The sequence below is a fragment of the Pagrus pagrus genome (assembly GCF_965226575.1).
Source record: "Pagrus pagrus genome assembly, chromosome: 8".
Classification (NCBI taxonomy): Eukaryota; Metazoa; Chordata; class Actinopteri; order Spariformes; family Sparidae; genus Pagrus; species Pagrus pagrus.
Window position 1 is genome coordinate 15100137 of NC_140192.1, and position 16522 is coordinate 15116658.

The 16522-nt window shown below is 43.3% G+C and overlaps 1 protein-coding gene across 2 annotated transcripts in view; it reads right to left on the reverse strand.

The window, feature by feature from the left end:
- kremen1 (kringle containing transmembrane protein 1) overlaps positions 1-16522 on the reverse strand; it is a 56120-nt gene that overhangs the window by 13779 nt on the left and 25819 nt on the right. For both annotated transcript variants that reach the window (XM_084358797.1, XM_084358796.1), the window contains exon 3: positions 13241-13332. In XM_084358797.1, coding sequence (XP_084214923.1) covers positions 13241-13332 — 92 coding nt within the window. The remainder of the gene's footprint in view (positions 1-13240; positions 13333-16522) is intronic.

A 16522-nucleotide genomic window follows, 5' to 3' on the forward strand; every position in this document is an offset into this window, starting at 1 on the left:
CACATGATCCATTCTTACAAGCTTGTCATGATTCAATTTTGGAATATATTGGAATTCTACAAAGGAGGGAAAAAAGTAGGCAACTCAATTTGAATATTTATAACAACATTGTGGAGAGGCATCACTCAAAACTGCATGCATGAACCGAAGTAACCTCGGCGAGGACCACACACGTGTATTGTCATTGGGATGCCAGTTGTTGCCAATGTTAACTTACTGGCGGGGACAAAAGCTCCTCTACATGCACAACAGATGCTGCAGATTCTTTCTGTTTATGTAGAAATGAGGCACAAAGGCTTTTGGGGGGGAAAAAAGTGTGACATGTTTGAGATTCCAAGCAAATTGTTGTCCGCAAGAATGTCCGCCACAGACTGGAAAAGTGACGGAGGGGAGAGGGGGGAACGAAGGCAAACAGACTGGCAGAGAGAGGGCCGCTCCCTTGCCTCTTCACCCACGTTTGCTGACCCTAAAGTGACCGGCAAGATTTTGGCTGCAGCCGTGAGTCGCTGCTGTGCAGAACTGTGTTTGACAGATGACTCAACACTTGAAGACACAGTCCTCAGACTCCCTCAGAACTGCAACAAATCATGCGCAATATTCCTTTTGTCAGCCGCAGCCGCGGCAGAGCTTTATAAATGGATTAAAATGGTTGTTTGAATCATTTAGCGTGACTCTACGGCGCACAATTGCAGAATTAAGGGATGAGATTACATGACAGGTTCGAGGCAAACATGACGGTTATAAGAATATTCGAGCTACTTCATATTTTTTTAGGGGGAGACAGGACAGCGCTGTAGCGGCAGTCTACTTTTTCAACTACTGGATTAACCCCAGAAGTGTGCAGGAGGGGAGATGACAAGAGAGGAGAGATAAACACCTGGTTGGGAACCAGCAACCTCCCTCCGAGCAAGGCAGGCAGGCGGGTAGCACTTCAATGGAGCTTTTGAAAAGTGGAGGAGAAAATGCCACTGCAGGGCTCAACAGCCAGATTAAAGGCAGCAGTGCTCCTTTTTCATTCTGCTTTGACAGGAAGATTGCAGACTACAGTCAATTTATCTGTCTTTGTCCTCGTCTCATCCCAGGGGCTGTGAAGCTCTGGCTGAAGAGCAGCTGGTGGTGGGATCGTATCACACCAGAGCGCGTTCGTATGGGACTGGCAACAAGGAAAGCGGCAGCGGCTGCACTGTACCGTCCCCTCATTTACAGCATTTGTCCAAAAAAAAAAAGTGTAATTTTGTAAACCCCTGAGCGAAGCAGAGTTCCTTTAAACACATCTGCTTTGCAGGCCCAGCAAGTAGAAATATCTCCACGTACAATAAAAGAAAAACACACAAACACATTCAACACACTTCAAAGGTGTCGGTGGAATTTAGACTTTAACGAGCCAGAGGGGTGAAATGGAGGAAACACAAGGTGTATAAATGCTCCAGTCAGCCAAGACCAGACCTCTGAAAACCTCTGGAGATCGCAGCGGGAGGGGGGACTCCCACAAAGTAAAAAAAAAAAACAAAAAAAAAAAACGACTGAGCCCTAAACAAGGCTAGACTGCAGCCAGACTCATCACAACCTGGCAGCCTGCTGCCTTAGCTCGGAGAGGAGCAGCTAGTTAGCCTTCCCACAATGCATCACGGCGTAACGCAGACAGGAGGCAGCAGGCAAAACAACAAAGTTCATGGGTGTCTGTCTAGCAGAGAAAAGGAGACACCTCTGTCGACGCAGCAGACACAACAACAGCGCCGACCCAAAACACATCAGAGAGAGAGAGAAAAGAACAACAGAGAGGGATAAAACATCAAACATGAGCAGCAGGCTTTGGCAAGTGCACTTGGCAGGGAGCATGCAAGCAGGTTGATGAGCTGGGGGGGGCAAACATGTTATTAAGGAAACGTAATTACAGTTATAAATGTCTATGCCATCTGCAGGGTAAAGAGCAAAAGAAACATAAGAAAAAATACGTAGAGAGTGAGAGGGACCTAAAGAGGATCTTTCTTTTTAATGGCACTCCAGGTGTCTCTCTCTTTCCAAAACAGATTTACTCTTAACAGCCAGACCCTGCTTTATAATCACTGGAGTATTCAGTAGAAAAGCTTTTCTCACACTCTGTTCTAATCTCTTTAAGAGAGGCCATGATGACACTGAAAAAATGTAGATACAAGAGCCTGCCTTCAAAATACATGATAAAGCACCAAAATCTGGGCTGGGTGTCAAACCTCAAGACTCTTCTGTACTGACTGAAATGTGTCTGTGACACTGAGTGTTGCAAACTGTGGAGTAACAGCTTTGTTTCAACACTTCAGAAGTTTAGGTTTTTTTATAATAGTAGTAGTAGTACAGAGAAGACAATAAATGTAGTTTTACCTCATCAGCTTCATTGTTTTTTATAAATACACAATTATTCTGAATTTGATGCTTGATGTTTGTTTTCAGCATCACAGGTTGTCGTAGTTATCCAATGGAGTGTACTTTCTGCACAAAACTCAGTTTTTATATCAACTTCAGTATCAATAAAGCTCTAATGAATTGTATCTGACCAACAGAAAAGCTGAGATACACTAACACAACATAAAAATCACCACAGTGCACAGATCGGCTGCCTATTAGGCTGCGCTAAACTCTAAACTTTAGTAAACTTTTCTTCCTTCCGCCCTCCTCTTCTCCCTCCACCTACTCCATACATCTAAATACATTTACATTCATTACTTTGGGCTGGCAGAAATGATTCCTATCAGGTGATTTGGTTTTAGTTGGTCGCCTGTTTGTTCTCTCAATGAGAAAACAGTGAATGGGCTGTTAGGAATTCGGGATGTGGGAACATGAAAGGTCAGTTTCAAAGCGCCCACGCAGATCGTTAACGATATCGCCTCTGTGGCTTCACTGTGTAGGTGATGCCGTGGGGTTGCTATGATGAATGACTCACTCATGGTGAAATTTATGCCGCTTTTTGAGAATAACTTCTCTTTAACATTTCCCATTTGACTTTCTTGATAGCAAACTGAAGATATTTAGATTTTTGATCTGTTGGTTGAAGAAAACAAATATCGCCACCACCACCTTGTGCTGTAGAAACCGTCAAGGGGGTGATTTTTCCTCAATTTTCCAAAATCTCATACAAAAGGATTAATCAGTTAATCGAGAATACAATCAGCAGCTGACCCTGTAATGAAAGTTATCACAAGCTGCACCCCTGATTTCATATGAGCATATGTACAGTCAGGCAGCTGAGAGGCTCGACATGAGTCAGGTGTAACTTCCAGTAATAAAGAAACGCAAGAACGAACCAGCCAAACTACATACATACCATGTCTCAAACTGATGAGGCACGGCAGTGTCACTGAGGAAAACATATTTCCTCGTATATCCTTATGCAGAGAATCGTACATCACTTCCAAAGTGCTGCTACGCTTCTACTAAATTTGTCAGTGTCTAATATCACATGCTTTGTCTTGAGACTGGTGAATGCTTCAATGTTTTTCTTTTTATGCCTCATTAGCCTTGAAACATTTGTTTAGACACAGATTTCTTTCATGGATTATTTTATTTTACTGAGTTTGAAACCTCAGAGATTTGTTTTCTACACCACATCAAATTCAAGGACTTTTAAAGGACTCTCCAGGCCAAATTCCCTCAAATTGAAGGACTCAACACAGCATTGTTTGAGATACGGATCAGGGTTTATAACTGTTACAACACAGAGTTTTTTTTATGATGAACATTAGCAGGCTCTACAGAAACTCACAGACAATTAAAAAGTGAGAGGCTTGGATATGTGAATTATTCTCACTGTGCTGTGTTACAGTGACAGTAGAAAACTGTGGGTGATACACCTGTAGACAGCAGAATGTAGCCTGTTTAAGAGCGTAAACGTGCAATATGTAAGAATTGGCCACCCGTCAAATTCATACTACAAACAATTAGGAGGCAGCAAATCACCAGAGTAACCATTAGCTGCTGCCGTTAGCTAGTTAGCCCAGTTAGCCATGCAGTAAGCTGTCCTATTACCTGACTCTGCCCAGGCTGGGAGCTCAGAGCACTGGGGTGGTGTTGGTATCAATCCTACATGGCTTTAGCTCCATTAAATGAGCTACTGGGGCAGCCCAAATTCACAAACTTTTAAGGATTTCAAGGATCCAGATCTGGATGTAGAGCAGATAGAAAGCAAATGACCTATCTCTGGTAGAAGCATGGAAGAAATTTACCAGGTTTATGAGGAGACACTTAAAAAATAAAACCTAAAACATTCAGCGTGGCCAAGATCATCCCTTAAGCAGCACCAACGCTTCATTAACATCCAATTATACTGTAACCAGAGCCAAAGAAAGTCATTAGTGCCTCCACATTAGGGAAGAGATGTTAAAGCCGTGAGGTCAAAAGAGGAGATGCAGGGTTTTAAAAGCACATTCCTCAAGTGCTAAAAGGCTTGATGCGAGTAATTTAACACAGGTATGTTCAAGGCTTGGAAACACTCCCACCAACCCATTAATGCACCGCCAGCAGGTTAACAATTCAAATCTGATGCACACACACATACAAGCACACACCGCCTGGAATGCACACTGCCTTCCCAGGGAAGCTAAGTGCAACAAAGCAAGGAAACAACACTTATCACAGTCGGTGTTTATGTGATTTTTTTCCCCCCTCCATCCCTTTCTGTCTCTCTGCCTTTAGTCATTGCTCTGTCTCCCTTTCATTGTGCCTCAGCCCCCATTTATTACCCCCTTTTGTAGTACAGTAGATTCAATACATAAACAAATACAGCTGCTGCATTTCATCTAGCCTGTGATTAGTCTTGTCGACTGCACCACAGCCTTGAGAGAGCACAAGAGAAACAGAGAAATATGCCACAAAGTCCCCCAGGATGACCATTTCTGGAAACTCTGAATTGTTTGTAAGGAGGTGGGAATTGCTATTATGTGTTTCTGTTGACTTTATGCTTTGTTTTTCTATTGAGATCATAAATTCTCAGGCCTGTAAATGGGAATTACTCACAGTTAGAAAATAAGGAACTTATTATTGGGCAGAATGAGGAAAGTGTTTGTATCTAACAGACTGACTGTAAGTGGGATAGCCAACAGAGACAGAGACAGAGACAGAGTGCCTCCACTGTTGTGTCAGTATATCACGAGCGTTTTGCGTGATAACTTTATCTGTGTTTCCTCTTTCATCCCATTTAAACATTTCTTCTGTGTGTGCGTGTGTGTGTGTGGTGGAGAGGCTGTGTTACAACAAGATTGAGATGGAGGAGATCAATGCCCCAGCCCGGGGCCCTGGGAGAGTGACTAACCATCTAATTAGAGGGAAGAGGGAAGAGCCAGAGCTTTAAATGAATAATTAGTGCCTTCTTAGAGACCAGGCCGAACAATGCCGGAAAGAGATGAAAAATGGCCGCCACGCAGCATCACTCTGCCTCCCCTGACAGACTAAATAGCTTGTGTCCCGAGGAATCCCGGGGGACTTGATACCGGGGCGACTGGGAGATGAAGAGATGAGCAGGCACTTTGAGGCCACCTCAGGCGTTAGATAAGCAGCACAGCAGCACACTTCCATTTATCATCATTCACTTTCGAAGAGATGGACTTTGTGTTTGTCTGCTGTGGCAGGTTTACCTGGACGTCAATAACAAACCCCAGGAATGTGCAGAAAATGGTTTGCCTTGTATACAAAATCACCTGTTCCAAGACAGTGACTGCAGATCAAGACCATGTTTCTACATTTGAAAGCGTGACACCATTCGATATATCATATCAAATATATAATGTAACTATTTGTTGCGACCTCAAGACATCTCCGGGGTTAGGGTTAGTGGATTTTGTACCGATGCCTCACCGGTCCATAAGCACAACATAGTCACATCATAAAATAGAAAACTGAACCTAAACAAAAAAAGTTTAATTGCAACATTAAGAAATGTAAAGTTTCAACATATTCGTGATTTGCAGAAACGTACACAGCCAACATTTATTCTGGCGACTGGGTTGTCATCAGAGGGCTTTAAAGGTACAGTTAAATCTAATGGCAATCTTGACTGGAGTTGCGGATATATCTAACCCTCGACCACACTGTAGGACACACTGACCACTATTATTTTTAGCCATGCTAACTTTGTGGCTCTAGGGATCTTAACAACTGTTGAATGGATTGTCATGAAATTCACACATTCATGCCCCCCTCAGGAGGAATTGCAAAAACCTTTATGCCCTATTACTTAAGTACTTACTATAAGTGCTTCATAATGACTAATAAATAGCCAATACACTTCTAATATGCATGCTAATGAGCAATTAGTCAATGGTTAATATGAGTTCCCTGATATAAAGTGTTGTTGTCACTGTCTTATCTTCCACAATTAAAACTCATATTCACTATGCTCATACATTTTTATCACGCTTGAATGAAGACAGGCAAAACACACACACAAAGCACTGTGATCTTGAATTACACAGGCTGAACAATATCCAATAATAACATAACATCGATTGCAGCTGCGCAGAATCACACTGCTCAACATTTGGCTGCACGCCCTCATCCTCCAGAGCTAAATTGGTTGACCCGCTATTCATCTGCTCCTCTTACCACTAAACAATGGCCAGCTACTTGTTCTCATTAGCAAACATTCTACACAACCCGCTCACCTCGTAATCAATACCTTTAATTTCCTAATGGCCCTGACTGATTTAACCCCAGCCATGTTGAGAGAGGGAAGGAGCCAGAGAGAGAGGCTGAGAGATTAAATCGTCCTGATGTCCTCCCGCTTGTTTTTGTGAGTCTCTACTCTCTAGTTCGTGTCTGAGAGTTTCTTCACAGCGCCACAGGCAGGTATTTCCCCCAAGGGCAGGTGTGGGTGGAGCTATGAGTAGGTCAGAGGTCAGAGTAAGATAACAATGAGCGTGCTCAAAGCTCCCCAAACCTCTCTGCCAGGTAAGGAAAGGCCTAATGCAGGTGAAAGGGGACATGTCAAACTGATGGATGTCTGCGCCACACAGCCTCAAAATTAGCACCCGTCTCAAAAAAAATGTCTCAGCTCACTCATGTATGGTTTAAATCTAAACAACTTCTCCAGTGTGTGGACGAAAGTTAACACCATCCCCATGTGGACGCCAGCGGCAAGAAAAAAATGAAGACAGAAACTTCCATTGTACGCATTTTAAATTAAACCTCTAAATCTACTCACACGGCAGCAGTGGTCATTCCATACATAAAATAGGTCTAAGAAGGAGGAGGTTGGCATATTTCTATGAAAAATGTATAATAATTAATTTGGTTCGTATAAAATAATCTTGGCAGGTAATTTTTTAATTTAAGAGCCTGGTGGCAGTGAGACAAAAAGCTAATTCTGGACATGTGGGTGCAGACACACGCTCACACTCATTAGCTCGTTATTATGAATGGAGTTCTTTTAAGGGGAGCCACATGCTAGCTTGTTTTTGTTCTACTGGATCATCTGCTATAAATCTGTCTTCCTGTTTAAACAGTTTTTTTTTTTTTACTTTGTTTCCTACTTTTGATACGTGTGAGAGAAACAAGTCAGATCTCCGAGCCAAGACTTAACCGTCAGCACCTTACCCCAACATCAACATCCACAACAGCCTCTTAAAGAGTTGGGTTTTTTTTATATGGTTGTTCGTGATATTTGCTCAGTGGGGCTAAACCCAAAGTACAGTCGAGCTCGATGAAAACTCAGGGGATAAACAAAACAAGTTTTTGCAATTCATCCTGAGGGAGGCATGAAGGAATGGCCGAAAATGAGCTCACTTCACACTTTACTCTGTCAAAAGTACAGGAACAAACACACACACTACACGGTAACGCACACACACACCCTTCTCCGCTCAGTGATGCCTGAACCTGCCTCAGTATGCTAGTTTAGAGGGTTGGTTGTGGTGAAAGCTGGTACAAGACCATCTGAGGGAAGTATTCTGCCTCTGAAAACAACTGACAGAGAGCGAGGTGAAAACTGCACAAACAGAACCTGAAAGCATCCCTGGTTCAGGCAGCCACGACGGCCACGAGGCAGGGCTGTGGCGCTTTAGTCAGAGCTCGGTTTCCAGACCGCATGTCTGACAAGTTCGACCTGTCTCGGCCTCTTGCTTATTTTGACTCGCACTTGTCTGCCTATCATAAAACCTTCAAGAATGCATTTTCTTCTCATCCTGAGCCACAGCCTCCAATTTTCTTCACAGCAACGCCTGTGTTGATTTTACAATTAGTTGGTGTATTGATCGGTTGGATGCACCTCACTGATGCAGAGACAGGTACATCACTTCATATTTGTGAGGCTCGTAAATCAATCATGTTACTCAAAACAGCGTGCTAATTGCCCACTATGAACTTAAAAATAGGCAGATTCTGCTTTGGTAATGTCTGGTCTTGACTTTCCTCCTCTCAGACCTGCTTTGGTCTCTAGCTCCGCGTTGCCTGGTCATGGAGCTGTTAGGACTCAGGGCACCATGAATGCCTGCTTAAAAGGTCCTGCCAATCCCTCCAGTAGATGTTGAGATATTTCACTGGATAAGTGACAGCAAGAGCTGGTGGTATTTTTTACAATCCACACAAATGTCAATTTAACAGTTTGTAGTTGAGTGGAGAAGATTGACATTTACAGCAGTGGAGGCAGAGTAAGTTAAAAGAAAACCCCTGAATCATGACCGGCTCAGTTTCATCCCAAAAGTTTGAACAAGAACAACTCATGCGCAGATATCTGGTCACATTCAGTCAAGACGAGCCGGCGGTTGACTCATTTGTTCCACAACTTCAAAGTGCCGTTTAGCCGCTTCATAAATCACTCTTAATGAAGGCAGTATCTCATCACTGCATATTTTCGTCAACATTCAGTTATAAAACCTTGGGCCAAACACAGAACTACATTGTTTTAATGTCTTCAAGGGGTGGCTGGTTAGCTTGCCAGATGGATGTGGTGCCGCTCTCTCAGACTATTGTTCCATGGTGACAGACAAGGTTAATCAGACATTCCCTCAACTGTTCAAATAGATATAACCTACTGCAATGTAAGTCGAGTCGTACATCAAGTCAGCTAAATGTTAAGTGTAAACACACTGACAGCTTTGTAACAAAGGAACATCTGAAGACATCACAACTTAGCTCACGGGGATCCAGGAGTACAGATAATGAGTCTCTTTACCCGACTCAGCAGGTATTATCAGCTGCAATGACAGCGCGTGAAATAACAAAGACTGTAAACAAACAGTATCTCACTCTGGTAATAAAAATACACGCAGTAGCTTCAGGAAAACGTTATTTTTTCCATCTTGACATGTATTGTATAATTATCAATTGATGTGATGTATGGTGAATATATAGTGAATGAAAGGGGTAGTTTTGTACGTCAGAATTATAATATTTACAATATTAAAGAGGTAATAATACAAACTCAGAAATATTATTTACATAACTAAATAAACAAGCTGTGTTCAAGGGAAAATAAGGTCCACGAAAACTGTTTGAAGCTAGGAGGCTGGCAGGATCCGCCAAATACAAACAAATTAAAACAGTATGAAATTGTGTTGTCCTTTGTTCTTTCTGTTTATTCAGCCATGAAAATGAAGTGAATGTGTTTGTTTGTTTGGGCATACAAAAAAAAAAATCAGTCAATGAAGATCTTTCTCTTCTGATTAAAATCTTTTTTTAAAAAACACATAGTGCACCTTCATTAGCACAAATACTGAAGGGGGTTTGGTAATAAAGGACTTTATCAAGCCCATGAAAGAGATCTGACTAGGTGCACCTTTAAAGCCATACATAATTGATGTTAAAGAGTCCTGCAATGTAAAAGGTGGAAGATGTTGGTTTATTATTCCTGGGTTTACCTAACAGTCATCACCCTCCACATGCACTATGCTCCAAATTAGCATTTTTCGAAAAGGCATTGTTGCATTAGGGGAACAACAGCTGCTGTATGTCTCTTTTAATGCAGAGTAAAAAAAAAAAAACAGTGGCACAACAAGTTTTTCCTGGTTATATCGCTGCTGAGTGATGAGCGCAGATCAAAGCGTCTTTGTCTTGGCAAACGCTTGAGGACTTCACCCTGACAGTTTCGCTCTGTCAGTCAAATTCAGCCGGGGCACATCATCAAGCGAATGCATGTCAGCTTAAAGGAGCCTTACAAAAACAAAATGTCCTTTCATTGAGGAACGCTCTGAAAAAGGAAACATTCAACAGGAACTATCACATTGTCTCAGGTCAAGTCAACAAGTGTTATGACATCCGAGACGTGCAAGAAATGTGTAACTGCAGGTTTTATTAGTGCTCAACTGGAGCATTTTTAACCATCAACGTAAATGCATGTTTTATCACCAGGACTCACCCGACTTCTAAACTTGTGTAAAGCTTAAGTCCCTTCATAATGGACTGAGCTGTCGACTCTCATTTTTATCCGGTGAACCTACCCGTGAATTCCTAACAGCTCATTAGAATCAGCATCGCTCAGTCGGACAAAATGAAGCCTTCTCTGCTCCACGAACTCAAGTTTGATGTAAATAAATCAGCACTGAAGTGACCTAAAGCTCAGAGAAAACTGTGTCTGGTTTTTCCTTCACTTTTACTTTCAGTGTAGCTCAAATTAATCAATTGAATGAAGTGAAACTACATGTCTGGTCTACTACACAGGAGCTGGACTTTAATAAATAACAACACTTGTGACCGGGTTATACTTAGTGGAGAATCTAGCGTCCTGGAAATGAACAGAGCCTCAAAACCAGCATCCACACAGACACGCTATGGTAATGTCAATTTGTACGGCAGTCGATGTGTTTTGACAGCACCGCCTTTTTGAAATGTTTAGATAATTCCACCACATGATAACTACTGCCATGAGGGATTACTAGGATCAACAAATGCTGTGACCTACACTATAATCCATCCTGTCAGACTATGTGTTTCTGGCGTCATCAGACCAGCCAGGCAGCATGTGCTCCAGCAGGGTGTGTCACCCTCACCAGGGTGGCATGACCCTAGATGACAGGGAGCCCAGCTGGATAACAGACCAACCGTTGGCAGGCTCCAGGTGCCTCAGCGAGCGGCCACCAACTACCAACCACGCAACATCAAACGTAAGCAAAAAGACAAAATGAAGGCACAGACAAAACAAAAACCCAGACAAAATGAAAACAAAGACCACTGCTGCCCATCTCCCTGGCACACCGCGGTGTTTTTCAGCCTTTCGTTGCCAGCCGCAGACCGAGAGCACTGACACTGGGAGAGCATCAGCATTCTCTCACTTGGCAGCTGAAGCTTTCAAACGCAGCAGATTGAGAACATGCACTGCCAGAAGGTGAGGCACCACGTGGCGATTGTGGTTTCACAATAGATGAGACGGAGCGTTCGTGTCTGAAAGCTCCCTGGTATCCCTGCGGGGAGAAACCGTCTCCACTGAACAGGCATGTTTTCATGACACTGGATGCCTAGCTCACAGCCAACCTAATCGCCTTTTCTTACATTACAGAGCTCTGTGATACTTTTAAATGGCTAGGCAGAAAGAGAAACGTTCATGTAGAACAGCATTTGATACGGGCGAAGCTCTCAGCCGTTAGAAATTGGCCACATGTCACAAGGATGGGTTACACGCCACACTGTACTGGATCCTTGACACAAACAAGGCTGAAGCAGCACATGGCAAACCCATCTGGAACAAAAGCTGGCCTAATTTTGCCAAAGATAAGGGGCGAGCTCTGAACAGAGATGGTATGGTCTGCTCTCCTCTCTCCTCTCAAACCACAAAGGTTTGGGATGTCAGCCCAGAAAAACTGAGCTAAATGGACAGTTGTCTGAAATAGGTCAGTCGAAAGTCTAATGGGATACACACAGCTCCTATACACAGAAACACGCAAAAACGCCACGGACAAATACATGGATACACACGGGCCATGCAGCCAACAGGCATTATTAGATGGCTTAATGGGTCCCAGGTCATTCAAACGGCAGGCTTTAGTCAAGCATGCTACTCGGACAGGATAATGGTGGGATAGCTCGAGGGATGGGGATGGCGGTAAAAGTCACAACATCTCTAGGTCTCAGGCAGATTACTACTGTCCACCTCACTGTTCACACACACGCTGCATTTAGTCTTTTAGGATTTTAGGCGAGGCCGGCTGTGGCAAGGATTTCAAAGGTTACTGAATTCTTAGAATATTAAGGAATGTAAGGTCCAGACAGAGAGATAACAGATGTAAAAGAGGTAGGATGTAAATGTTTGGAAAAGAGATAAAGAGGGAGGAGGAATGTTTTACTTTGAGAAAAATAGCCAAAAAGTAGAGGCTGATTACAAGAATAAGAATGGGGAATGTAATTCTTGATAAAAGAGGTAAATTAAATATTTATTTAAGTTAAACAGAATATTTGAGGTCCGCTCTGCTAAATTTCAGCAGCCGCTTTCTTCTTCCACATTGTGTTCAGTCAGGTATGCAAGAACACGTCTGACCTTAAACGCCTCGCGAAAGAGAACAATGCGGGAAAAATGTTTAGATAACATTAAGAGAGTAGTAAGAAATATCTGATTACCTTATAAATATAAGCATGTGTGGCGGTTACTGAGAAAAACTCAAACATGCTTGCAGCTAATCGCCATATCTGAACCTCCTCTGCAGGAATTCATGATCGCTGGCATCAAAAACGGTGTCGCTTGATCCCCTAAGTCTGTTTTCAACAGCAGCGATTAAAAAGGTGGAGAGAATGAAAGTAATGGGATTAAAGACAGGCAGCTCTTTAAAAAATGTGTGCCAAAGCGGGAGAGAAGACACACAGGAGCACAAAACCTCGAGCAGTCCGTCACACACATTCATTGAGGAATCACCGGACAGAGACTCAAACCCACATGTGAACTGATCATGAAAAAACAAACTGGTAACAGGTAGATGCACATAATCACTCACATCGAAAAAACGTGTCAAAACAAGCTACAAAGCCAAAGGGGAAACTGATGAACACACACACACACAGACACGCTGTATACATACACAGAGGAAGTGATTGACAGCTCACATTAAAGTCAGGGCAGGCCCGGGCATGGCAGGAGGAGGGGTGACGGGAGGCAATTAGAGGCATTTTTTTTAGATGATAATAGCTGTGTACAAGCCGTACAGCCTATAAAAGCTATTCAAAGCAGGCGAGCAGATGAGCAACGCAATAAAATGGCTGGTCTTTGCACCCATGATGTGGCCCTGAGGGCATAGAAGGGCAGAGCCGACAGAGAGATAGAAAGAGAGATGGAGGAGTGGCAATAATGTCTTACTCTGGCATGTGGGGATGTCGCAGTATCTCCAGTAGATCCCGTCCTCATGATCTGCAATGTAGCACCACGGCTGGACGTCCCCATCAGGGTTCCTGCAGACAGAGAGGGGCGACAGTTAGGCCACGTTTACACTACGCTGATTTAACATGACAATGTGTCTTTTCAAAAACAACGTGAACGTTATGGATAGAAACACCTGCATGGACTGCAGGGCAGGTGATGCAGATGCTCGGCCACAGTCATTTTTCTATGGTCTGTTACCCACTCTGTGATTACTCATGTTGAGTTATTAGCCACCTGCCAAATTCACACTCAAAACAGATAGGGGGCAGCACATCACTGAAGTAACAGCCTATCGCTGCTAACTGTAGCTGCTGTTAGCTGGTTAGCTCAGTTAGCCGTGCAACTTGCGGTCCGGACAGGAGCTTGGACTGGTTCAGCGGATATCTCCGCAACACAGTACATAGATATCAAAATGTCAAAAATGCTATTTCTTCACATTCTGTTGATAATTTAGGTTAATTTTTAAATGTTTTCAACTAAAGTTTCCCCTTTAGTTTAACCAAACACAACACAGATGTTAACCTGTATTTATGTTGATTTTTTACAAAACTTGTGATTAGAGTTGCAAAAGTTAGTCAATTAATTTATTGGTCTATTGGCAGAAAACTAATCTGCAGCTTTCTACATGATGAAATAGTCATTTTTTAAGAACAACTGCAAAACATTTGCTGATTCCAGCTTCACAAAAATGATGATTTGATGCTTTTCTTTGTCATATTTGATGGTAAACTGAATCTCTCTGATTGGACTTGTGACAAGGCGTCACCTTGGATTTAGGAAATTATTGTATACAGTTTATAGTAAAAGTGATTAATTGAGAAGGACAGATTAATTCATAGTGAAAATCATTATAAGTCACAGCACTATCGGTACAAAAATGGCATGAAAAACTGATGCGGATGCACATTTCTCCACAAATAAAATGCATTTTCACATTTGTCTGTCTTGTCTTTGTGTGGAGGCGGAGATGTGTTGGGGGGAGTGAGAGGGTAGAAAAAGATAAAGGGAAAAGGGACAAGGATGGTAAAAGGGGATGATGGCAGAGATATGAGGGCAAAACAACAACAACAGCGCTGCAGAGGGCTGAATACTCAATAATGTTTCAGAGGGAGATTGTCTTTGGCTGTGTCAATCATTCCCCAGCAGTGCCCCTTGGCGCTTGCTAGTTTAGACTCTTCCTCTAGGCCCTGAAGGCTTGACCATGCATGTCAGTCAAGGGCCAGACCGATGGGTCTTTGCTGGGTGGAGGTGGTTGGAGGTCAGGGGGGGAAAAGCTCTTTGTTCGGGGCCAGACACAGACCTGAAAAAAAGGGATGGGTGATGGGGTGAAGCTTTTGTTTGAGGCTGCGGCCTCCTTTGAACCTCATCAGGGCACTTTTAACCTATCATAATAAGGCTGACAGGCCCCTCGGTGCTTTGCTTTTCAGTTTCACTTACAAAAGCGATGAGAAGTGGGATTGAGGATAGAAATACCTAAAAGCTTTGTGCAGGCTCCATATCTCCAGGGTGATCATGCCACTTTGTAAATCATGACCCTTACTGCAACTTCTAAATTGCTGATAAATGAAATCAAGCAGCTCGTAGGCAGTCAGGGTTCATCTTTATGCTGTTTCAGCTCTATAAGCTCTATTTCAGGATTACTGTGAACTGTAAAAATACACATCCTGTCAACTGAAAGAGCCTTCTAAGATGACATTGCGATTTTTTTTTTTTTTTCAGGCCTGACTGTAATTGCCGGAGACCTTTTCTCTTCTCTTTTGACACACCTCATTGTAGCATCTTGAAAAAGCCCTGCGGCGCTGCACTATCCCGTTTCGCCTTTTGTGAGCAGCGTTGTGAAGGGCGTTTCCATGTCTTTTCTTCTCCTATCAAAAACACTATCCAGAGTTTCCTCCTCTCTTTTCACACTCAAAATGAGGTATTGACAAAGATGTCGTTGTTAAGACTTTTTTCTGGGTTGAACTCAAGTTTAAGTGCCTTTAAGCTTGTTTTCACTCTCAATATCTGGCAAACAATCATCGCTCTCATTCCTGTAGGCTGTCAGCGAAGGGACTGTGTGCAGGAAGAGTTCATCTAGACACTTTTTTATCTATTTACTCTTGTACCATTCTGCTATCATAAACAACCCAGAACTTCTCTCACCCTGAAATGTTCCCATGTTCACAATAAACACAGCCTTGTTTTCCAGTAAATCTTGACACCATATCATGAGCCCAGATCTGTTTGTTGCTCCACCCAGATTGGATGCAGGCACCTGTTTGTTTAGCCTGAGGCTACTGCTGAAATGAAGAGAGCAAAAACTCAGTCCACCCATCAAAACTTTGAATTGTATACCCTCTCTCTATTTCTGTCTCCCTCCTCCTCTTCAGGCCTGTCAACGGGTAATAGCCCTATTTGAAACAGGACTCCCAAGAGCTCATCTATAGCCACTTAAGTAATTTACTGCACTTTCTTAATCACCCCCTCCGGAGGCAGGCATGAATTACAACCATCAGCATTAAAAAAAAGATCCTCAGCGGACCACCCATCCCATATCTGACCCACCGGCATCTTTGATCAGTAACGATGTGGTGCGCCCATCCGAGCTCTACCCGGTCCCCAAACAGTGTTTCATCCCTCTCTTTCACACACACACACCTGCACACACCCTTTAAGCAAAAGCATGGGAACATTATCCACAGGGCTGAGGTGAACAGGCCGGCCCACATGACAGAGAAACATTATCAATCCTGCCCTGAGGTGCCAGTGTGTGCGTGCATGAGTGTGTGAGAGGAGGGTGGAAGAAAAGTTGGAAAGCAGACAGTCTCAGATTATCCGAGGTGCCACAGCGCTGATAAGCGGAGACCTCGATGGAAGGAAATCCATCCATTTAACCCGGCAGCACAGAGACCTGTAGAGACACTGTGGTAAAAGCTGCTGCCAGTATGGGTGTATACGTACGTGTATTTGCATTCACATCTATGTGCGTCAGAGAGGGCTCGCTTGGCTCTGAGTGGAAGAGCTTGTTGAAACACTCCCATACCCAGAGGTAGATCACAAGAAGATGTTTGGACACTTAATTGGCACAATTACGCTTATTGACTCATTCTGCTCGGAGTGAGCCGCACACTTCGGTACAGAGCCAATTATAGCCACACTGCGTTTTGCCTCACAGGCTCTCCGCTCCTGCATTTGAAGGCAAGACTGTCTTCCATGTGAACACTGAGAAAAAAAGCAGCT